The sequence below is a fragment of the Rhinopithecus bieti genome, unplaced genomic scaffold (genome assembly GCF_001698545.2).
Source record: "Rhinopithecus bieti isolate Rb0 unplaced genomic scaffold, ASM169854v2 scaffold_8674, whole genome shotgun sequence".
Lineage (NCBI taxonomy): Eukaryota > Metazoa > Chordata > Mammalia > Primates > Cercopithecidae > Rhinopithecus > Rhinopithecus bieti.
In genome coordinates this window covers 802,674-825,410 of record NW_016805883.1, presented here as the reverse complement: position 1 = coordinate 825,410, position 22,737 = coordinate 802,674, and the positions used below count along the sequence as shown (strand labels likewise).

Genomic DNA, 22,737 nt, shown 5'->3' with positions numbered 1-22,737 from the left:
GGGCGCGGCCGGCGGCAGCGACACGGCGTGCGCCGAGTTGGGGGACGTGATCTCGAAAGTCGGCACCTGCGTGGCCAGCGAGTAGTGGAAGTCCACGGGCGAGAGGCGCGCGGGCGTGGTCAGGGCCGACACGTACCTGCGGGGAGAGGCAGAGGCATGGGCCAGGGCCAGGCCGGGCGGGGGAGGGGTTGGGGGAGTTGGGGGTGGGGTAGGGTGGGAGGGGCGGACACAGACGTGCCTTAACCTTGCCTGAGACCCCGCCTGCAAGAATGACGGCGGCAGCCGTCAGTGGCCTTATGCAATTTCCTAAACCTCTCCCAGCCTCGGTTTCCTTATCTGTTACGCGGGCCTAACCATGGTGTTCATTCCATAGCTCTGTTGGGATGATGTATGAGGGGGATGTGTTAGCCGTTGTGCCTGACCCGGGTGAGCTTCCATGAATGGTCACTTGCTGTGGGAATGCTCACCGACAAGGGGGTAAGGCTCACGCTGGGGTATAGTACATGTTCCATCTGGTTTAGTACGGCAGCTCTGTAAGACCCTTCCGCCAGTCCCATTCTACACACAGGAAACTAACACTCAGAACATTTAAGTGACTTATTCAGGATTTACACAGCCAAGAAGTGGCAGAGCTGGGATATGACTTGAGGCTAGGCAGGAACCAGGACTCATACTGCCCAATTCCAGAAGCCACTAGTCCCCATTCAGATACCCCTGTGACCTGGACTCACTGCCCCACAGGGGCAATTCCTTCCATGCCCTGATGGCTCCAGTGAGGGAAATACTCCTTCTTGTAGTGAGGTCAAAACCTGCTTCGGGGAGTACCAAAATCCCACTGAGGTGTCTCTGCTTGTGGCTACAGACCCATCCCCACACCACCAGCTCCTTCAGAAGTCTGGCCTTGCTAGTATCTCCCAGGCTGGATCCCAGGTACCTGTCCCTTTTTGTGCTCACATCCCCCTTGTAAGCCCATCAGCCTTCTGTCCCACCGTTGTCACCTCAGGACAGGGGCCACCCACCTCCATGCTTCCCTTCCAAACTGCACAGCTGGGCACCTCACTGCTCTCTGGAACCAGCCTGGAGTCCCCATTATGATTTTTTCTGCATCGCCTGACCCCCTCCCTCTTCCCTCTCCCACTGGCACATCTAATTAACCACCAAGCCCTACCCATTCCCTTCTCTGGAAGCACACTCTCCACCCCATCCTGGGCCCAGCTGTTCACATGTGGTCACCTGGGTCCATCCCAGGGTCTCTCCTCCTTCACTCTATGCAGTTCCCAGAGCAATCTTGTAAAATCACAGCTCTGCTGAACCAGGTCTTCCTGTTTACCCACCCAGGGTCAGTCTGTCTGGTCTCAGCTTGCCTGTTCAGGCCCAGCTCCTCTGCTCCCTACAGCCCACCCTGTTCCAGGCACCTCACTCATCAGCCCTGTTCTTAAGTGCCTCTGTTGGAACAGCTCAAGTTGTTCCCGGTGCCTGGAATGCTTTCTTCCTGCTCTCCTGCCTCTCCCCTTCCTACCACCCATTAAGGAGTCTCATTGCTGTGGATATGATTGATAAATAGCTACACCTAGTGAGCATGAGCTCCATGCCAGGGATGAGGCAAAGAGCTCTGTGCACATGATCTCAGGTGGCCTTCACTTGAACCATGCATAGTAGCTATTGTTCTCCCTGTTCTACAGCTGAGGGAACAAGGTACAGAGGTGATCAGGCTGCCCCAAATCACACAGGTGGAGCTGGGCTTGGAAAACCTGGCTGCTTCCCAGAGCCTACAGTCAGACTGGGTCTCTCTGCCCTGCTGTCGTGTCATGTTTAGCACTTTCCATAGGCTGCTGTAAGCTTCCTTGGTTTGTTTCTGTGGCTAGGAGCTCCTCAGGAGCAGGAACCTGGCAGGCCATTTCTGGATTTCCAGGCAGGCCTGCCCAGCACAGGGCCTGGCATGGAGTAGGCTGAGTTGAGAGCAGGGGAATATCTGCTCCTCTCCCCACTCCCTGGTCTGGAGTTTTTAGTACCACTCATCTTTCCCTGCTCGCCTCCTACAGACCCCACTTACTGAGGACCACTCAGGGCTGACCAAGGTGGCAGGGGTGCTGGCCCTTGTGACTCCTGACTTGGAGTCAGGGAAGAAGGGGCGTTTCCTGGTTCTTACTGCATCCACTGCTTAGGAACCCAACAAGGCCTTGAACTGTGGGACCTTGTTGCTGATACTGCCAAGGCCTGCCATCATTCTTGGCTCATGTCCATCTTGTGCTGGTCAGTGTCCTCAAAGACAACCTCCCCTGCCACTCTGCATTCTACTCCATCTTCATGTCTTTCTGTTCCTGCTGGGACATGGAGCTTCTAGCATGTATCCTGGTTTGTCCAGAATAGCCCCTGTTTGTTCTTTTTTTTTTTTTTTTTTGAAATGGAGTCTTGCTCTGTTGCTGAGGTTGGAGTGCAGTGGCGCCATCTCAGCTCACTGCAACCTCTGCCTCCCAGGTGCAAGAGATTCTCTTGCCTCAGCCTCCCAAGTAGCTGTGATTACAGGCATGTGCCACCATGCCCGGCTAATTTTGTATTTTAGTAAAGATGGGGGTTTCACCATGTTGGCCAGACTAGTCTCAAACTCCTGACCTCAGGTGATCCATCCCCCTTGGCCTCCCAAAGTGCTGGGATTACAGGTGTGAGCCACCACACCCAGCTCCCTGTTTGTTCTTGATGTTCCAGTGTAACTATTAATAATGTCCTTTTTCTAGTGTGAAAAGTGTCCTGGGAGGACAATTAAATTAGATGGTCACTGTCCACCAGGGTCCACTGGCCGAACTCTAGTCCCAGTCTGTCATTAACATGCTGATGGCTCTGAGCAGGCCATTTCACCTTTTCCAGGACCTTGTTTTCCCATCTGAAAAATGGAGATTAGACTCTTTGGAATGTTTCTGAGGGGCCCTTAGGGTCAGCCTTGGGCCAGTGGTGCCAGCTCTCTGGCTAAGTGGGCTGGGCATAGGCCAGGGGGTAGGAACTGACCTCTCGCTGTGTGGGGAGTCGCGAAGGGAGTCCACGGAGTCATGGTAAGGTGGCACGGTGGCCCTGCGCCGCTCCTCCAGGTTGTAGGCTGCTGCCCGCCTTGCCCGGGCCTCCACACATGCTGGGCTGTTGCATTTGCTGGTACCCACTGATGATAGCATGATCCCCGACTGAGAGTCGGAAGTCAGGCTCTCAGAACGTTCCAGGCTCCACGTGTGGCTCTCGTGTCTGGGAAAGCCAAATGGGGTGAGACGAGGGGTCAGGAAGGGGCAGGGCTGTCCAGCAGGTGTGGTTCCATGGACCTCCTTGGCTCCTCTTCCACCTCGAGCTCCCTTAGCTCAATGCCCTTCTCCACTCTGGGGTGATGTGGATTGTTGCAAATGCCCAACCCCAGTATTGGAAGAAGGAGGGCTGGGGTCCCATGCATGGGTGAGCTGTAATGTGCAGAGACCCATTTCTTTCCTCCCTGCAACCAGCCTCCCCCGAGCCTTACCTTAGACCTCCTGTCTGGGACCCTACCGCCACCGTGGTCCTTAGCTATCTAGCTCAGAAGCCCAGCCCCAGGGGCCAGTATGTGAGGGCCCTGACTATTTCCTGGTGCTCCCAGGGAAGAAGGGAGCCAGCCATGTTATTTTTGAGCTGTCTGAGCCTTTGTGCTGTGTGGACTGGCCTCTGCAATTCTGGAGAGGAGGCTAAGGTGTGCTGTGATTCCTGTGACAAACTCAGGGGAGGGTATTGAATAGTTCTGGATGTCGGAGTAAGTGGGCACTTTGCGCCCGATGAAGTTTTTGAGTCTACAGGTTTCCATGGGCCTTGGTGGTGCCTACCTGTGGCTGGAGGTGGGCGTGGCTGTGGAGCAGTGGTGAGAAGGAGAACAGGAGTGGCTCCCAGAGAAGGTGGTCTCAGTTTCTCTCCTGATGACATGGTCTGTGGCTGGCACGTTCTTGGAAATATACTGGAACAGACAGTTGGGTGAGAGTTAGTGATTGGGGACCAAATCAACTCTTTCTTGTTGGGGACAGGGAAGTGATGAGCACTGACTGAGCTCCTGGTTGGGGAGACCCACTGGGTGACAGTGACTTGATGTTGGGGCAGCGATGGCTCCAGCAAATCAACCCCCACCCCTTCCTTATGGAAGTGAGCAAAGCAAGGCCAGCCATCCTGATGAGGCAGTGCCTAGCAGGCAAGGCTGGCCATGGGACAGGCTGGCTGCTGCCCTGGCCCATCCTTGCAGGGGGCATGAGAAGGCTGGCTGTCCACTGAGGGCTCAGAAGGGGGCTCAGAAGCCACTCACATCTGCCATCTGGATTTCCTCTGGGTCCAGCCGGGGGTGGCTGGGCCCATTGGCCAAGCTCCGGTTCTGGTGGGCCGGGCACATGTTCTGCCGGAGGTGGTTGTGCATCTGCTTCCGCTGTTTTCTGCACAAGGGAAGGGAAGGTGAGACTGGCATTCCCCCCACTCGCCAATGATGAACTTCCCTAGCTATCTCTCTAGGGAAACAGCTTTTCCCCCTGCCCAGGGCGGCCATGGCTACTGCTCTCCCCTGTACTCAAGCTGCCCTGCAGCATCACCACCACCTGAATCCAACAGGACCTGAGCGTCATGGCAGTGAGCTTTGGCTCTGCCCAGAGAGTAGAACTTTGCTCCTTTCTAGCTATGCAACCCCGGGCAAGTTACTTAAGCTCTCCACGTTTCACTTTCCTCATCTGTAAGACAGGATGATCATTTATCCGTTCCAAAGACTATTGATGATTAAAAGTATATGAAATATTCAAGCACAGTGCTGACTCCCTCTCTCTCCCTCATTCATTCATTTGGTATTTATTGAGTTGTCACTATGTGCCAGACACTGTTTTGAAGCAGAGAAGATAGATAGGTAGATAGGGAATCCATCCTCCTGAAACTTGCAGGCCAGTAGAGGGAGCAGATGGTTAACACATAAACAAAGAAATGAACTAGATATTTTCAATAAAGTGCCATGAAGAAAATAAAACGGGTGCTGTGGCTAGGGAGTCAGGGCCTGTGGGACTACTTCAGATTGGCACATATTAAATGCTCGATTTATTTGATATTAAATCTAATCATGTCCCTCCCCTGTTTAAGACCCTTCATTGTGAACTCATGGAGATAGAGAGTAGGAGGATGGTTACCAGAGGTTGGGAAGGGAAGTGGGTGGTTGGGAGGGAGGTGGGGATGGTTCATGGGTACAAAAACTAGTTAGAAAGAAGGAAAGAGACCTAGTATTCGATAGCATATGGGGTGACTATAGTCAATAATAATTTAATTGTACATTTAAAAGAGTATAACCAGATTGCTTGTAACACAAAAGTCCATGAGGACCCATCAGTTTGCTCAAGGTCACAAAGGATAAATTCTTGGGGGGATGAATAGAATATATGATATGATTATTATGCATTGCATGCCTGTTTCAAAATATCTCATGTACCCTATAAACATATACACCTACTAAGTACCTGCAAAAATGAAAATAAAACCCCTTTATTGGGCCTTAGTGTCCTGATTCTCTCCCAGCCCTGTCTCTCGCTGCCCACCCGGCACCCCAGCTAGCTGCCTCTGTGGTGAGCTTGTTGCTGATCCCCCACTATGCCCTGCCCTCTCTGGCCTCCTGGCCTTTGCGCATGCCAGGCCATTCACCTGGAATATCTCTCCTCTTCACATGCTAACTCTTGTTTACCTCTCAGGCCCTGGCCTAAATGCTGCTTCCTCAGGGAAACCCTTCCTGCTCCCCAGCCAAGGTTAGGTGCCTCTAAAAGGTGTCCCATGACACTGGACCACTTGCTCAGAGCACCGGCCATATGCCTGAGGCAGGGCCTGGTGTCCAGCAAGCACTGAATGAATGTTTGTTGAAGAAGTGAGTAAATGCATTGGGGGCAGGACAGGCAGCTTAATTTTTCTCCAATTCTTGGACTCAGTTTTCCCTCTTGGGCCCAGTCTCCTCTGGGCTCACTGGGCCCCAACTCCCTCCTCACCTTCCTCCAGACTTTCTGGTCCTGGATTCATTCAAGACAAGGCCAGCAGGACTTCAGATGCCACAGATGGGGCAGCATGAGTCCAGACCAGGGGCTCAGTCCCCAGAATGTTAGCTCTGTCCAGTCCAGACCCTTGCTTTCCAGATATGAACAGTTGTTACAAACCTGTCATCTTTCAGCACATCAGAAGGTTATAGGGCCTTGGATGCCGAGCTAGGGAGTTTGGGTTTATCCAACAAAGGCTATAGATGTGCCTTTGTTGGATAAATCCAGGCTCCCTAGCTCGGCATCCAAGACCCTATGGTGCCATCTGGGTCCCAGCTATCCTTTTAGACTCATGCCCTCTTTTTTCCTGTCTGTGGCCCTTTGCTCCAGCTGGTCTGGGCTGCTCATGCTCCGGGAGTACAGATGACCCTCATCTGTGCTGTCTTTTAGCTTGGACTGCCCGGCTCCCTCTCTGTTCCCTTATTCTCCTTGCCCCAAGGTTCTGCCCCTACCTCTCCTCTGCCCAGAGGGGGCCCAACCCCGCCTTCTCTGTCCTCTTGTGTTGATTGCTCCCAAGGTGGGGTCAGGCAGTGCTTTGAGATGTCTGTCTTTCTTTGGGAATGTAGCTGTCCTCTCTGCGCTCCTCCACAACACTACCCAGTGCCTGCCCACTTGACAGGGCGCCTGCTCCAGGAGCCTGTGGGGTCAGCTGCACGCTCCTGCTCAGGTTCTCACAGTGTCCTTTGAGGTACATACCAGGATCATTCCCATGAGGAACCATCAATTTGCTCAAGTTACATGGGAAATAGCAGAGCTAGATTTGAACCCAGATTTGTCTTCTTCCAAAGCCTGTGCTTGCGACCATTCTTCGTCAGTGCCCTGGGGCCTGTCTCCCCAACCCTCTGCCTCTACTTCTTTGGCCCCACACCTACCCAGCTACAGAGGCCCCTGAGGGGTATTTGGGGCCTAGGAGGGTGTAGAGGCCTCCAGTGGAGTGGGGGAGGAGAGCCTCCTTCACAAACATTCTTGGAGGCCCATCCCTTGGCTTGGCCTGTCCCCAGCCCGAGTGCCTGACACTCACTTGGTCTTGCAGTAGGCCACCACACAGACGATGCCCACGACCAGCAGAGCCACGCAGATGCCCGTGATAGTCAGCACCCTCTTCTGGTACAGCTCTTCGGCTTCTGCAGAGGTAGGGGGGATGTGAGGGGTGGTGCAGGAGGCAGACCCCGTGGGGATAGTGGTGCAGAGACCCCTTTGCCCCCAAAGCCATAGGCTCTCCCCAGCTCAGGTCCTGCCCAGCTCCTTTCCATTCCTTCTCTCCCCAGCCAGTTCCTTCCCTCCTGCACGCTCTCTTTTGCCTTCCACTCCCCTACAGCTCCCACCCACCCATGGATCTGGTCACACACAACTCCCCCTGAGTTCCCCTCCCCAAGCCCCATGCCTGCCCAGAGCACATGAGTGGAAAATGCAGGGGAATGGGAAGGGATGGAGTGGAGGCAAAGCTCCCGAGGCTGTAGAGCAGGGGAGGACAGCCCAGTCTGGCAGGCAACCCTGCCGTGCTCCACAATGGCCTGGTAGCTGCAAAGAACCTTGGTGGGCCAAGAGGAGTTGTTTTTCATGGTAGTGATCATGGGAATGCCTTTGTTTACCCCTGCAGCCTGGTCAGGGTGTGGCTCTGGCCCACACCAGGCCTGCTGTCTCTGCTTGTGAGAAGCCCGCCAGTGGCACCACAGACCCCTAGCATCTAGGAAAGTACTGGTATGCAAGGAACAGCCCCCACCCTTGCTGAGGAGCTGAGCTAGGCTGGGCCTCAAAGCCCTCCCAAAGGCCAACTGTCCTCTTTACCCTCTGCTGATACTGGGGCAACCCCCATCCTTCTAAAACAGAGAAAGCCAGGAGGAAGAAAAAGTAAAAGGTGACAGCGCTAGCTACAGTCAAGGCTACAGCCCAGAGACCCCACCCCTGCACACCACACCTGCTGGCTGGTCCCTCCACACTGTGCCCTCCTCCCAGCTCAGGGGGAAGTGGAGGCTGGACCTGAATGCCTTGGCGGAGCCCTGAGAAATGTCGCTAACCTCTTGGGCTTGCAGCATATACTGCGGCAAAGGTGTACACACCAGGAAACACCCAGGGCTACAAACCCTCCAGACACACAGATATTTCTAACTATGCCTGATTCCCAGACAGACCCTTCACTCACACACACACCTGCACAAACATATGCACACACAGAGTTAACACACGCTCCAGCCACAGGTGCATACACACGGCCATGCCCACTGGCACACAGTCAGATCGAGTTGTAAACAACCAGACCTCCACCCTAGGTCCCCATCTCTTGGCTCTGTGCCCACAGCCCTGGCTCTAGCTCTCACGCCCCATTCACCTGCCTCACAGTCAGGCATGTGTCTCCATCACTCCTCTGAGACCACTCTGGTCACAGGCACCAACAACCTCCAGGCCACCAAGTCCTGAGGCCACTTGCTTCCTTCCCAGCTGACCCCTCCTTCTAGGGCCCACTCCCCCTGGGCTTTGGAATGGTTTTCTCCCTCCTACTTCACTGGCTGACCTGTCTCTGTCTTAGCCATGCTTTCTTCTCTTCTACTAGCTGGGAAGGTAGAAGGGCCTGGGCTCAGGTTTCTTTTTTTCCTGCACCTGCCCTCTCTCCCTTAGTGATTTAACTCAGACTCAGACTTTAAATACCATCTATTTGCAGACTCTCAAATTTATATGTCCTGCCCTGACTGCTCCCTGAAGTCTGATTGTGCCAGATGGCCCTCCATTGAGTCTGCACCTATTGGCAGCCTCTGTCCCATCAGACATGGATGACAGGACTGGTTCCCCTCACTCCATGCTGTTATCAGACTTGTTGAGTTTGCCAGTCCAGGGGGTGAACTGTGCTGTCTCAGTGTAGTTTTTATTTCCATTTCACTCATGAGTGAGGTTGAGCATTTTTCCTATTGGAGTCATCTGTGTTCCCTTTCTGCTTGCTATTCATGTCCTTTTCTCTGCGGGTATTTAATCAGTTGCATCCTGCTTGGGCCATGTTGGGCTCCAGACTCATGCATCCAAGGGTCATGACCAAACAGAACCCCTGCTTCCTTACCCTCTTTCCAAACTCTTCTTCAACGCTTTCCAGCTCATGGGTGCAGCACCACTTTTCCTGTTGCTCAGGGCCCATACCTTGGGCTCATTCTTGATTACTCCCTTTCTTCCCACCTACCCTGATGCCAGATCCAGCTGCAAGTCCTCGCAGCTCCTCTTCCCAAGTAGATCCTGGGTCTGATTGAGCCTTACCATTTCCATTGCTTCCAACTTAGTCCAGGATGGTGTCACCTCTCACCTGGAGATGGTCACCTTCTGACAGGTCTTTCTGCTTCCACTCCTCCCCACCCTGCCCCCAGCCCAGGCTATTGTCCATCCAAAGCTACATTTATTTACAGCCATAAAGCAGATCATTTTACTCCCCTGTTTAGAAACTCAAGATGGTTTCCCACTGAGATTCGAATGCAACCCAAAGCCTTACCATGGCCTCTGAGGCCCCCAGCTGCTTGGTCCCAGCCTTCCTTTTGGATCTCATCTGTGGTCCTCTCCCTGTGTTCACTGTGCTTCAGAGCTGCTGGAAGTCTCTCCATCCACTGAACAAGGCAAGCCCACTCCAACCACACGATCTCTATACCTGCTGTGCCGCCCTCTGCAGGACTCCCCCCTGGTTGTTTGCAAGGTTGGCCACTTTTCACCAGGTCTTAAAGCAGATGTCACCTCCTCAGTTAAGACTTCCCTGACCACTTAGCTACACTAGCACCCCACTCCAGCCAGGCACTATCCCATTACCTCATTTTATTTTCTGTGCATCACTGAACACCACCTGATGTCTTTCCTGTTTGCTTGTCACCTGTGAATGTGAGCCCAGGAGGGCAGGGACTGTGTGTCAGGTAAATTCTGTTCCATAGATGTTTGTTGCATTGGTGAGTGGGTGAATATACAGACCAGCCTTATAGACACTGACATATGTGCACACTCATACTCATCTCCATGCACTCACAGTTCCACCTGCACAGTGTTCAACCCTTGACACAAAGGCATTCCACAGCCCCTCTACCTGCTGCCGTTCTGCCCTGAAAAACCTCCCAAGGTATATACTCTCAACAACACACACGTACCTGCAGATTCACCCCTGTGCACCCTGCCACCATCACAGACCCCACATAGACTCAATGCCTCTCCCACCACCCCATCACAGCCAGTTGCTATAGACGGATGCACTCTTACACACAAACTTTGCAATCTATCTTCTACTGAGAACAGCTGATAGAGGATAGGTGGTGGTGCTAGGAGGCCTCCCCAAATCAGCCACAAGAGCAGCCTTTCCATAATGGTAGGCTCTGTACTACGTCTGAGATCCCACCCCACCGCAGCCCCCACCTTCTGAGCCCCTGCCTCTCTCCTGTTGTCATATGCCTGGACACTTGAGACTATGGATGAACCTCCCGGCACAAAGCCAGAGAGCCAGAAACACTAACCCCTTAAAGTCCCTTCTAGCCCAAGGAGTCTTCCAGGGGCCAGAGGGTGGTAGTAGCAGGTGGCAGGAGGACACATTTAAGATTCTGAGCTGAGAGACAAGGGGCAGGTCCTAGAGGCCAGCCCAACCCAGACCCCGGCTGGTCTTGCCAATGTGGGGTCACATCATGGAGGGAATGACAGCCTCAAGCAGATGGCAAAGCCGGGCAGACAGACACAGGGAAGGGACGGAGGCAAATAGAGTTATCAGCTGCTGGCCTGGTGCAGGATGAAAAGCAATGGACATGGAAATGGGGCAAGGAAAGAAGACTAAAGTCAAATGGAAAGGGATGCCTCTCTGCACAACTCTCGAAACCAGGCTTCTGTGGTTCCTGGACACCAGCCCTTCAAGGGGCCATGTTCACACATGGGGCCTGTCTCTTGTCCAGCCAGCCTGTGGGGCTGCACTCAGCTCAGGAGAGGGCCCTCCCCTCTGAGCCTTCCTAGCAATAGATCTCCCCTATGTGAGGGATGCTACTGTACACTGAGGGCCACGGTCCGAACCCCTGAGTGCCCTGTTGTTCATGAGCTTCTTTTGTCTCCTGCTAAATCAACGTAGTTTATGATAGGACATCTTGATGGGGCCAGGAGAGATTTTTGGAATCATCCCTTTTCCATTTTTTGGAAAGGAAACCAAACATTCAGCACACATGGCATTGGAGGCTGTGAAGAGGGGCCACGCAGATGGTGCTGAGTGACACACAGAGGTTTCATACCCTTTAATTCAAATCCAAGGTGCTCTGGCAGTGCAGAAGAGAGGAGGGTCAGAAAGGGAGGGGTGGAGGGAGAGAGACAGGGGGACAGGGACAGGGGGAGAGAGAGAGACAGAAACGTTGGTCAGGACTCCTCAGACACCGGGCAGCCAGCCTGCGAGGTGAAAGCAGGTTAGTAGTGTCCCCTCCCAGCCTCCTGAGCTCCTTCCCTGACACCCAGTCCCCAAGAGCCCCAAGGAGGGTAGAGAGAGGAGATGTTAGAAACAGCAGGCAGGGTAGGCTCTTTAGAGATGAGCTGTGGGGTTAGTACCTAGTGGGGAGGCAGAGGCACAAGAGTCAGTTGGCAAATGTCCCTGGGAGGAAAGGTAAGTGGGGGTGGGGTCTCAGGAGCTCCCCTGCTCCTCCCAGCGGTCAGTGCCAGGCCTTTAGCACTCTCAACTCTCAAGCCTTCCTGCAGACAGCTTGCCCAGCTGCCTCGTTGGGGGCCCTATTTTTTGTTTTGTTCAGAGTGCAGGCATGAGGTCCCCAGACTTGCCCCATGTCCCTGCTCTGCCCCACAGGCCAAGCTGGCCTGTCTACCTACTGGGAGCCCGGGTGGGGAGCCTCAGAGTCTGTGGGAGGGAGCAGGAAGAGGAAGAGGATGAGGCTCCAGATAGCAGGTCACTTCTCTACTTGACACCCCAACACCCTAGAAGCCTACAGGGCTGAGTCATGGTGCCTGAGCCTGATTTCACTACCGAGAAGAGCAAACTGCAATTCACAGGAATAGGCAAGTGGGTTCACTTGTAGAATGTCTGAGCTCCTCAAATGGTGGACAAATGACAGTCTTGGAAGTGGGATCGTGTTTTGAATGTGTGATTTCAGGACCCTGGGATGGAGACCCCCACATCATTGAAGGGTTAAATAAAAGGACCCTGACTCAAGGGTCAGCTCTGCACTGACCTACTGCTGTGCCACCCTGAGTGATACCAATCTAGTTAAGTCTCAGTCTCTTATCTGTTACGTGGGCATCAGGCTGGGGCATAGGATCCCGGGAGGTTTGCAAACCTGGCTGAGCTTCTGAATTGTCCAGACTGAGGAAATCTGGCTCTGAGGTGGGAGCCCAGAAATCTCAACAGTGTTTTTAAAAAGCTCACCTACCATTCTAACGTAGCAGCCAGCATCGGTCTACAGGCTGGAGTCTCAGTTTCATCCCTAATTCACTATGTGGATGTGGGTAAGCCATAATCCCTGTTTCCTTGTCTGTCCAAAGTGCTTGCACACAGCTAGAGGAAGATGTGAACAAGCCTGGAAGGCATGAGCTCAGCATGCGTGCAGGGCCCCGCTCCTCCTAGCCTGGATTTGCTCACTCTCTGGCTTCCCCAGGTGCATAGTCAGCTCCATTAGATCCAGGGAGGGTGTGACACTGTGTCTGATATTGTCATCTGCCTTGGAGGAAGGTGAGCACGTGGCAATCTGCAGGAAGTCCTACGCATTATCCATCCCTGGACCTCTCGTCTACTTCCTGATAGGGATTCCAGAGGGTTCTGCATTTGGAAAAGGGCGGGAGAGCAGGGTGGCTCCGAGCCAGGGACTGTGATGGCTCTGACTAAAGAACCTGGAGGAAGATCCTGGGGCTTCAACCCCCCAGTTCCATGCAGAGACCACACCAATGAAGCATTCATTACTCCTAGCCCTTCTAGACACAAGCCCTTCTTGTACAGCTATTAAATCCTAGGTTGGGGAGTGACCTGGACGTTTTGGTTTCTTTGCAGTCCCACTCTGACTGCTTGGAGGCAGGAAAAAGTTGCCCTAAGTATAGTTTGTCCACTCCTTTCCAGGGTGTCCCAGGGCTGGTCAGGCGTGCTGAGTAGACAGCACAAACTTGACAATTCTCAAAGAACCCTGGTGTACCTCTCACTGAGTAGTTAATTCTGTGGCCCAGGGACCCTTCAGGCAGCTGCAAAGCTCACATTATTTGGATATCTAGCCCTGCTGCCCTAAGAGAATAGCCCAGGTTGACCACAACACCTGGGATGCAAAGAGGATTGGGTTCATAGAGCTGGTCTGGGCCCCACTTTCCGACGAGGTGGTTATATTAGATGAGGCAGCTGAGGCCCAGTGATGCTAGGACACTTTCCCAAGGTCACACAGCAAATTAGGAGGCAGAAGGGAGACTGGAGACCAGATTCTTTGGTCCCTTGGTGCTAAGCGATGGCTTTCCTGCCCACTGAGTTTCTGGGCAGGCCTGGCCGGGTATTGCCGAGGACAATGACCATCTGGAGAAGTGAGCAGGGCTCCCAAAGCTCTTTAAGTGTTTTCTTCTGTGTCACTCCTCTGGGAACCGAATAGTAGCAGCTGCAGCTTCTAGGGCTCCTAACTGGCCTCCTGTTTGAGTCAAAGGCCAGTACTGTTTAGAGTGGTGGCTGGCATGATTGGTGGGGTCACTGAGGGCTTGGCCAGTCACTGGGTAGGCAGCTTTATCACTGGGAAGCGTGGGATGGAACATGAGGGGCCTATGGCTGTGTCCGCCCCAGCAAAGAGAAGACCTTCCCACTCATTATGTTCACTGGCTGCCACTCAGTGAGGGTGGAGTGGCACCACTGAGGCACAGGAAGGTCCTATTAACCAGAAATTTGCATATTGACCAGTAACCATGGCAACCTGATGCTGGACTCCTGACAGGGCTGTGCTTACCAGACAATATGCAAATTCTTCATCCTGGACATGTCCCATGACATACAGTCATAGGGTGCCTGGACAAGGAGGCAGATGTGTGTACAGATGTGAGCATGAACTCCTGTGTTTGCACATGTGCGTGCAGGTGTGAGCACATGCTCATGGGTTTGCACATGTGTGCAGGTGTGTAATAACATGATTGTGTGTGCATGTATGAGCCCATGCTCACACGTTTGTGCTTGTGTGTACAAGTATGTGTGCTCTTTTACATGGGGACATAAAGATGGACAAGCTTTGACCTATGGGGAGCGGAGGGGCTGTTTGTGGAAGAAAGAGAAGCTTCAATGTGCTATTGCAGTCACAGGCTCTTTCCTTGATCTCTGCAAAAGATAACCTGGTCTAGATGCTATCTGGGCAGGGTGTGAAGGTTGGACACTTTGCTCAGGATGTGCTGGGAGTCAGCCTCTAGGGGCCTGATGCTGCCCACCACCCCCATACCAGCTGTAGCTGGGAGAGGTACTAAATTGCACTCCAATCACAATGGCAGGCTCTCTGCTAAGCCCTTCATATGCAGCAGTTCATTTCATCCTCACAGTAACCCCACAGGCATAAATGTCATCATCCCCATTTTACAGATGAGAAAACAAATTGAGAAGTTAAAGAGGCCCCAGAGCTAGTAAGCTCAGCAGCTGGCATTTTTACTGAGGTCTCTTTGAATCCGAAGCCTGAAGACTTAAGCCAGCACTTTACACTACCTTTTCAGTAATTATCTGCTAGAGCAGTACATGAAGTGCTCTCTGGGAAAGTGCTTGAAGAGCATAAATCCTTTATGAAAAGGTAACAGTCAAGCTACTGAACACACTAGGCAGAAGGGCCTGGACTGCCTTTGCAGGCTCTTTTCTGGGCTCCTGGGACTCTGCTGACCTTCCTAGCAGATTTAGGCTGAAAGCTGAAGCAGCGCAGCTGGCAGAGAGGCCTTGGATAGCGGCCCGAGTTCCGGAGGCTCGGCTGCTCTGATTCAGGACAGGCTGGGACTCCCCGTCCAGAACAGTCCCACAAGCCTGGGAGGCTCTCTGCCAAGAGGAATATTGCCCCACTGTCTCTCTCACCTGGCCCCCAGCTCTGCCTGGGCTCTGCCTTCTCCTGAGGCCCCTCCTGCTCTACAGTCCTGCAACTCAGGGCTGGGTATGACTCTGAAATAATTGCAGAGCCTGCGTTCTAGAGAATTCTGTTGGGCCACATGTCCTGCCCACAGACTCTGCCCTTCCTCCTTGGCCTCCCACACTCTATTAAGATAGTTGACCATCTGGGCCAAGCAGCTTCCATCCCCCAGGGGTCTCTACGCCCCTATGGGGTTGGGGTGGGGAGTAACTTGCTGACCTTTTGTGCTGTGGTCTGAGGAGGACTGGGAAGGATCATTTCTCCACCCTGAGACCTAAATCCCCAAACCCCTTTTCTCCAAGGGCTACCTACATGGTCCCCTGGATCCCACCTTCAGCACCTCCCAGAGTTCTACCTCCCAGTATCCAGTGTCATATGGACATTCGGCTCCAAACTCCTCTTTGGGCCCAGCTGTCCTCCCTGGAGAAGAGGAGGTGGCGGGCGGGGGGTGGTGGCAAGCAGTGGCCTAGCCTGCTCTGCAGGATGGGATGGGTGACTGGGGACAGGCCTTGCAAGCCAGCGGACCCCTGGTCCTCAAGCAGAATCGATGGCCGGCCAGAGGCTTTTCATTCTGCTCCACCCCCACCTGGTGGTGCTGGAAGGAACTGCTCTTAGGCCCCAAATAAAAAAAAAAAAACACTCCATAATTATGGCTGGGTCCCTTGGGCCTCCGGGCTCACTTTTCTTTCTTCCTTCCTTTTCTTTTCTTTTCTTTTTTTTTTCTTGGCAAAAGAGAAAGCTCCAACCTCAGAAGTTGAAGAAAGGAAGGGAATAAAATCCTAGATGGGAAGATTCAGACCACAGAGGTGCTGGAGTCACCAGTTACCCCTCAATTCCTCATTTCCTTAACTTTTTAGCATCTCCAGCATGAACCCCTGCCCCCTCTCCCACCATCCTGTAGCCACATAAATATCTTTGGTATTCACGGAAACCATTGCCCTGGATCCTGCTCTCCCTTAATTCCTCTTCCTTTCCTCTACCCCATTTCCAAACCCTCAAAACAAACAAACAAACAAACAAACTCTGGGCAGACTGGAAAATGGGCTTTCTGAGAACTTTTTTTCTCTCTCAAACACATAGGCATACACACGCACACACTCACTGCCAGCCCCATCTGTACCCTCAGGCAGCCTTCAGAGGCAGGGGAGGGTTCTGCAAATGCTTCCTCCCATTCTGGCCAGGCTGCCTGACCCCAGAAGTCGGGAGGAGGCCTGGGTGTGGCCCTGGCTGCTTCAGAGAGAACTTGGCATTACTGTGCCCAGGAGGTACAGTCCACATGTGGAGGTGGGGGTGCCAGGGGGCGTTTCTGTCTCCTCTAAGGAGCGCAGGACACCCTCTGCATCTCCCTGTAGTCTTGCTAAGCAAGGTCCCATCCCTCCCCAGGGGGAGACTGTCAGTCACCCGGGAAGAGAAGAAATAGAAGAAAGAGACATACTGGAGAAGTTGACCATTGCGAACTGCTGACACCTGTCCCCGGTGTATCCCACAGGACACCTACCAAAAGAAAGAAAACCAGAAAGAGAGAGCCAGGATAGCAAGACACAGGCATTGCAACACCCCGGCACGGGCTCCTGCCAATGCCAGCTGGGTTCCTTGCCACCGTTACCATTTGTATTGCCTTGCCACTCTGCCCCTTACCTGCAGCCCTGAACTTTAAACCCAAGGATTAGGCCAAAAATGAAAACAAAGCAAAACAAAACAAAACAAAAAGAACTAACAAACCAAAATACAAAAAAGAAAAGAGAAACAAAACAAAACAGCCAAAGATCAAAACAACCAACACCCCTGGCCCTATGCCCTACATTGGGGGGACTGCACCCGGAAGCTTTCTAAGGAGCAGGGACTTGTGTTTGTATCTTCAAACATACTTTGCTTAGGATCTGGCATGTACAATCGCAAAGGCAGTTTCTCCAAACATCTCTGTCCGAAGAATCCATTTGGACATCTGGAGAAGGAAAAGGGGAAAAATCACAGAACAAACTGGCATCATCCGCGAGGCTAAGGTTAGAAATCAAAGTGCACAGTGATGAATGAGAAAAACCAAGTCAGGCACTTGGGGTCATACTTGTAGCTGAAGGGACTGGAGTCAGGGCTGGGTGGAGGGCTCTGAAATCTCCTCAAAAATCTGTCTAATAGATGTGGCTCCATGGGTGGTGGGGAAGGTGGGGTGGGTCGGGGGGGAGGATGATTTAGGTAAGTGGGGTGAGGGAAGATGGGAAGTTGTCCTACTGGTCATTGAGACTTTCCTTCTTACCTGCCTGGTGCCCCATGAAGCAAGAACTGTGGCCTCTTGGTGCCAGGCAGTCAGTCAGCTGGCAGGGATCTGGGAGCCTTAAGGAACACCAAGTTCTTGGGAGCTACTCCTCCCAGGACCGACTGAAGGATTCTCTCCTGGGCCATGGGCAGGTTTTCTCCTCCAAGAAACAGCCCCCAGAAAACTCAAATAACTTGGGAATGCTGTTCCCAGACTGCTGTGTATGTCTATGACAAAGGTGACCTAGGGGATATTTTATCTGTTCTTTCAAAGAGAGTTCTGTGGCCAAATCAATGTAGGAAATACATTCTCAGGGTGCCCTGTAGAGTTGCAGTGTACCTTCACCTATGAAAGACTATGAAAGTTTCATAGGAGGAAACAGCTGAACTTTCCATGTAAGTTCTCAAATTTATTTGTGTTTCAAATTTATTTCACCATGGATATTGTTTTTTGAGGAACCCCTGTTTGGTTTGGAGAAGGCTGCCCCAGTGCAATGTACACGGGGAGAGCTTAATAGGGAAATGGGAAGTTGGGGAGGAGTTGGAATTATCAGCATCCCAAAGTGGGCCTTCCTGATACCAGGTGCAGGGAATCTGGCCTCAGGTGGCAAGGACCACAAAACGGATTGGAGCAGGCTCACTGGGGGACCCTGGAAGCCTGGTCCATCTCAAGGTCCTAGCGGCAGCCAGCCTGCGAAACTCTTCCATTTTCCCATGACCTGTTTCTCCATCACTGCCTGGCCCTGCCCTGGATCTCATTCTCCGATCTTGCCTTGCTTACAGCTCTAAAGCAACACCCACTCAATCTCCCTGACCTTGTCCCTACCCCCAAGGTATACGTTCTTCTGCTTTCTGGCTGCCACCCCTCTCCTCAAGTGAATCTCAGATTTCTTGCAGAAGTCTTGCAGATTTCTGGAGGACATTCCCACCCCTGTACTCTCTTCTGAACCCCAGCAAGGCTAGATACCTAAGGAGAAGCTTACAGGGAGGGCTAGACCCCTTCCCCACATCCCTACTCAGACATGGGTCTATATTGCCTCTGCATCTTCTTCCTTAGGAAAGTAGCTAAGTTCATCACCAGTGTCCCCCTCAATAATAGGCTACCGTTCAAAATTAATCAATGTAAACTTCCTCAAGAGGCAAGTGTACTCTACTTCTTAGCATTGCAGTATATAGCAACCGTCAGGAAGCCAATTAGGCTTACAGTGAGTGGTAGCTATTGGTTGTGACAGATACTCATGAACATCCTGTGACCTCAAATCTGGAGGAGTGGGGAATGGGAGTGGTGGGTGAGCAGAGGGCTAGAGTTTCTTTGGGCCTTGATGGCATCTCCCCCAGGGGAGACACGATGTGTGTCCTGTAGTGGTAGGAGTGTGTGTGCAGCTATGCCTGGCTAATCAGGGGGTGGTGGAGGGCTGGGAAGTGTGTCAGGAAAGTGGCACGGGTGGGGAGACGGTGCATGCTCATTTTGTTGAACAGGGTGGCTTGGAGGAGGAGACTGCCATCAGCTCCCTTGTCAACACATCCTTCTCTGATCCCTGGCCCTTGTCCCTATTCATCCCAGATCAGGAAAATGGAGATAGTGGCTAAGACTTCCCAACAAGCTCCAGCCAGGCTCAGCTCTTGGAAACTGATGTCCACTTGTGATGGGGACTAGAGGGGTAGAAGTGATTTTCAAATGTAAGTGCCTTTGGGAGTGGAGGATGAAGACCTAGGAAGTTGCCAAAACGACTCTTGGGTTCCACAAAGGAACAAGAAAGAGATAGATGTGTCTGTGTCCAGTGTCTGAGATCAGCCCAGCTCTTGGAGGCAGGGAAACTGTGTGTGTGTGTGTGTGTGTGTGTGTGTGTGTGTGTGTGTGAGAGAGAGAGAGAGATAGAGAGAGAGTGGGGGAGTACAGGGGCAGGAGGGGCAAGGGGAAATTTATTTCCATTGCTGACAAGCAGGGCTGCTGTCCTAAGACCCTTGGAGACCAACGATAACTCCATACAGCCCTGTGGCCCTTATCTCACACCCAGCCTGGACTATGCTGACTACATCCTTACATCTTTCATGGCTGCTGAGTTGCACAACATTATGGTCCTAACCTTCCTTCCTTGAGAAAATGTGCTCCCCACTGGCTGAACAAAGCAAAAGGCACTGGGGAGGGGCACAGTGAGGGGTGGTGGAAGGCTGACAGCTACTGCTGTTTTTTGGGGCGCTAGCTCCGTCAGGACACTCCTATTTTTCTCCTTAGTCCTGTTTGCTGAGGATGAGTCACATTCAGGAGGCTGGGGCTTCCCTAGAGAAGGCTTTGGGGGCGAGCTGGGCCTACAGCCTCTCTAACCTGCACCTAATACCAGGGTAAGAGAGTATGGGGTACATTAGCCTATCAACCAGGATAGGAGTCTGAACTCAGCACTGGGGGTTGGGTGGTGGTTGGTGGTTCCCACTGAAACTGGGATTGACCCTCTGATTTTCAGGGGGCACAGAGGACAGATTAGAAGGAGCAGCGGGTAACAGCCTTCCCAGCCTTTCCCACCAGGTCATCGGCTATGACTCTGGGAAGGTCTGTCCCCAGGGCTGGAGAAGAGCAGGGTGAGAGAGGGGCAGAGAGGAGAGCCCATGGGCTGCATCTGGGGTGACAGAGAAGTCAGGACCTCTGCCTTCCCCTTTTCCCACCCCACCTCCCGGGCCTCAGTTTCACCTTTTGGTAGCCTGGGGATAATGCCATGTGTGCTGCCCTCACCCGGGGGAGGGGGTGGATGAAGGATGGCAGTGTGCCCCGGGCACTGGAGGGAGTGAAGGGCCTGTGAATTCATGAGAGGGGTGAAGATGTGGCGAGGATGAGCAGGCAGATGGGGGTGGGATGGGGAATCACCTGGACATGGGTGGGGTAGGGGCAGAGGGATGAGGAGGATGAGCTGATGGGAAGGGGAGGCATGCCACTGGTATGTGCACAGGGCTGGAAAGAGTCTTGTTCTGTCATCATCCCCTGAACCAGTCCCCAAGAGTCACGCACCAACCGTGCTCTACAAACACACGGAGAGAAGAGGAGAAAGCAGCAAGAGGGACTACAGAGGCCCCTGTCTGGCCCAGACAGGGGACAGTCACCTTGATTTGGACTCCCATTTTCAAATCCCCCTACATTGTCTTTTTTTAAAACAAAATTCAGTATCAGTGACACTGTTTCTTTTGGCACTGAATTCCAGAAAAACAGGAGGGACGGAGTGTGCCTGCTTTCCAACACTCCCTGCAGGGCTCTGAACCAATACACAACAACAAGTGTAAGAAAACCAGGAAGGAAAACTGATTTTTATAGAAACTGGAATGAAACTGACCAGTGTAGTTTCATTATCCAAGCCAAGCGGAAATGCAAAAAAATCAAAATAAAAAGTAAACAAACAGCACAAATGGTAAGACGTGAGTTCCATTTCCTAAATTCTTTCCTTTTCTTCAGAGTAGTCATCAGGAACCCCAAGAGGCCTGCCCCCCTTTTCGGTTTTTCGTGTATTCTTTCCCCGCCAGCTCGTCCACCCCCCAGAATGGCCTCTGGGCTCTGCCCTGCCCCCCACCCCCCTGCCCTTCTCCAGCACAGCTATGAGGACCTGCCGTTCTGACCGCATCTCCACTAGGGATGCCCTCTCCCCCGAGGGCTAACAAAGAGAGTCAGGCAAGTTGGTTCCAGGAACCTTGACTGGAACCAGGGGAGGCTGAGATGGGGAAGTGGTGGCTCTGGGTACCAAGTTCTAAGCAGTGCAGCTTCCCTTCCCTGGTGGGGAGGGGAACAGGGCACCATCTTCACAATGGCTCAGGCTCCTTCCTCTACTCCTCTCAGATTTAGCTGGGCAGGACTCAGAGGTCCTAGGGGTGCAACCTTGCTGGCAGGGCCCTCCTGGAGCCCATATATCTCACCATTCCCTTGCCCACACCGAACTCTAGCACTGGAGCCCTGGCCCCCATGGTCCTCCTCAGCCCTGGCACCTGTCCTGAGGGGCCAGAACCTTCCCTGCCTGGACGAGGGCTGACTTCAGTGACAGTGCTGGATCCCTTCAAGGTTCGGGGTCCAAGGGGCTAGGGAAGAGAAGAGACCTACCTAGTGTATATGTCACAGGGAGGAGGAGGATGCGGGAGACAAGGAAAGGGGGATGCAGGGCTGGGTCATCCCTGTGAGGTATTCCAGGACCCTGATGAATTTCTTGTAGATCTGTTCCAAAGAACTCTGATCAACTTTCACAGCTAGAATGTTCCTTAGGGTCTGTCATACTAACATGGCAGCCTCCTAGGGGCAGGAGGCAGGGAAGGATGAGGGGCTGAGTCTGCATTGAGAACTTCCCTAGTGGGCCTGTTGCTATTGGGACTCTCCCCCTAAGATTTGGGGAGGGTGGGAAGGAGGTGGCAGCAGGGGCAGGGTAGGGCCAGGGAGGAAGTCAGCTGAGGAGGCCAGCTGGGGCAAGAGCCATGGTTCTGCCTGGCAGTGCGGGCCGGGTCACCCAGCACTGAGGTGAGCATAAAGGAGGCGCGGCCCCTCATTACCATGTTGTTAGGTGGAGGGGTCTTGAAAAGTCCTGGCCTCCTCAGACCAGGCTCACATTCCTGGGCAAGGGTGTGTCCAGGAAGGGGGCTGTGGATCTGGAGCGGGAGATCAGAGGCGTGGGAGCTGAGAAGTGCTGAATCTGACCTTGCCTGGCGGAAGGTCAAACATCTCTCTTTGAATCCCCATCAAAGTTTTGGTGGCCTTTGCCCAGATGCCATGGGAATGGGGCAGTTTTAGCACCTTTCCAGGGCTCTAGTCTTGGGCTGCTTTGAAACACTGAAGTTATTAACTAGGCCCCCCTCCCACTCCTCCTCTAGATCTGTCCAGAGTCTGTGCTGCCCTCACCAAACTCCCCTCCCCTCCTCACACACTCACCAGAGAATCTGTCCGGGGCCACTGTAGGCCCAGCTGCCCAAAAGATCTGGCTGGGCCTGAACAAGCCCCCCCTGACAGCCTCTCTCCCACCTGCCCTGTTTGCTATGGGGAGTGGGTGGTTCTGAGCTCCTTGAAGTTCCTGCTGGGGCCACCCTGCCTGGTTGGTGAGCAGGCTCTGGCCCCTGGGGAGGCTGAGAGGCCCCAGCCTGAGCCTCTCCTCCACCCTGACCTCCCCCATTGGATCATACCTAGAGTGGTGTCCTTGCTGGTATCCCCACATCCCATGGAGTGGGGGCTAGGGGCTGAAGGGGCACAGGCAGCACCCAGGGCATCTTTGTACAATGGGGTCCTGTAGGGCAGAAGGGCAGCCAGATCCTGAGGTCAGTACTAGGTTTTGGGCAGACCCCTCTTCTACCCTCAAGACTACAGGAGCAAAGGGCTCTGGAACCTGTGCTCTGCCTGGCCCCACCAGGCTCCTCGCTACTGGGGAAGATACAGCCTGGGAAACGTTCATTAAGAA

The 22,737-nt window shown here is 53.2% G+C and overlaps 1 protein-coding gene across 1 annotated transcript in view; it reads right to left on the bottom strand.

The window, feature by feature from the left end:
• NRG2 (neuregulin 2) overlaps window positions 1-22,737 on the bottom strand; it is a 202,565-nt gene that overhangs the window by 1,795 nt on the left and 178,033 nt on the right. The window contains exons 5-11 of the mRNA XM_017873869.1: window positions 16,509-16,567; window positions 11,258-11,281; window positions 7,060-7,162; window positions 4,298-4,421; window positions 3,831-3,958; window positions 3,004-3,231; window positions 7-136 (exon numbers count right to left, since the gene is read on the bottom strand). Of these exons, the coding sequence (XP_017729358.1) occupies window positions 7-136; window positions 3,004-3,231; window positions 3,831-3,958; window positions 4,298-4,421; window positions 7,060-7,162; window positions 11,258-11,281; window positions 16,509-16,567 (796 nt within the window). The remainder of the gene's footprint in view (window positions 1-6; window positions 137-3,003; window positions 3,232-3,830; window positions 3,959-4,297; window positions 4,422-7,059; window positions 7,163-11,257; window positions 11,282-16,508; window positions 16,568-22,737) is intronic.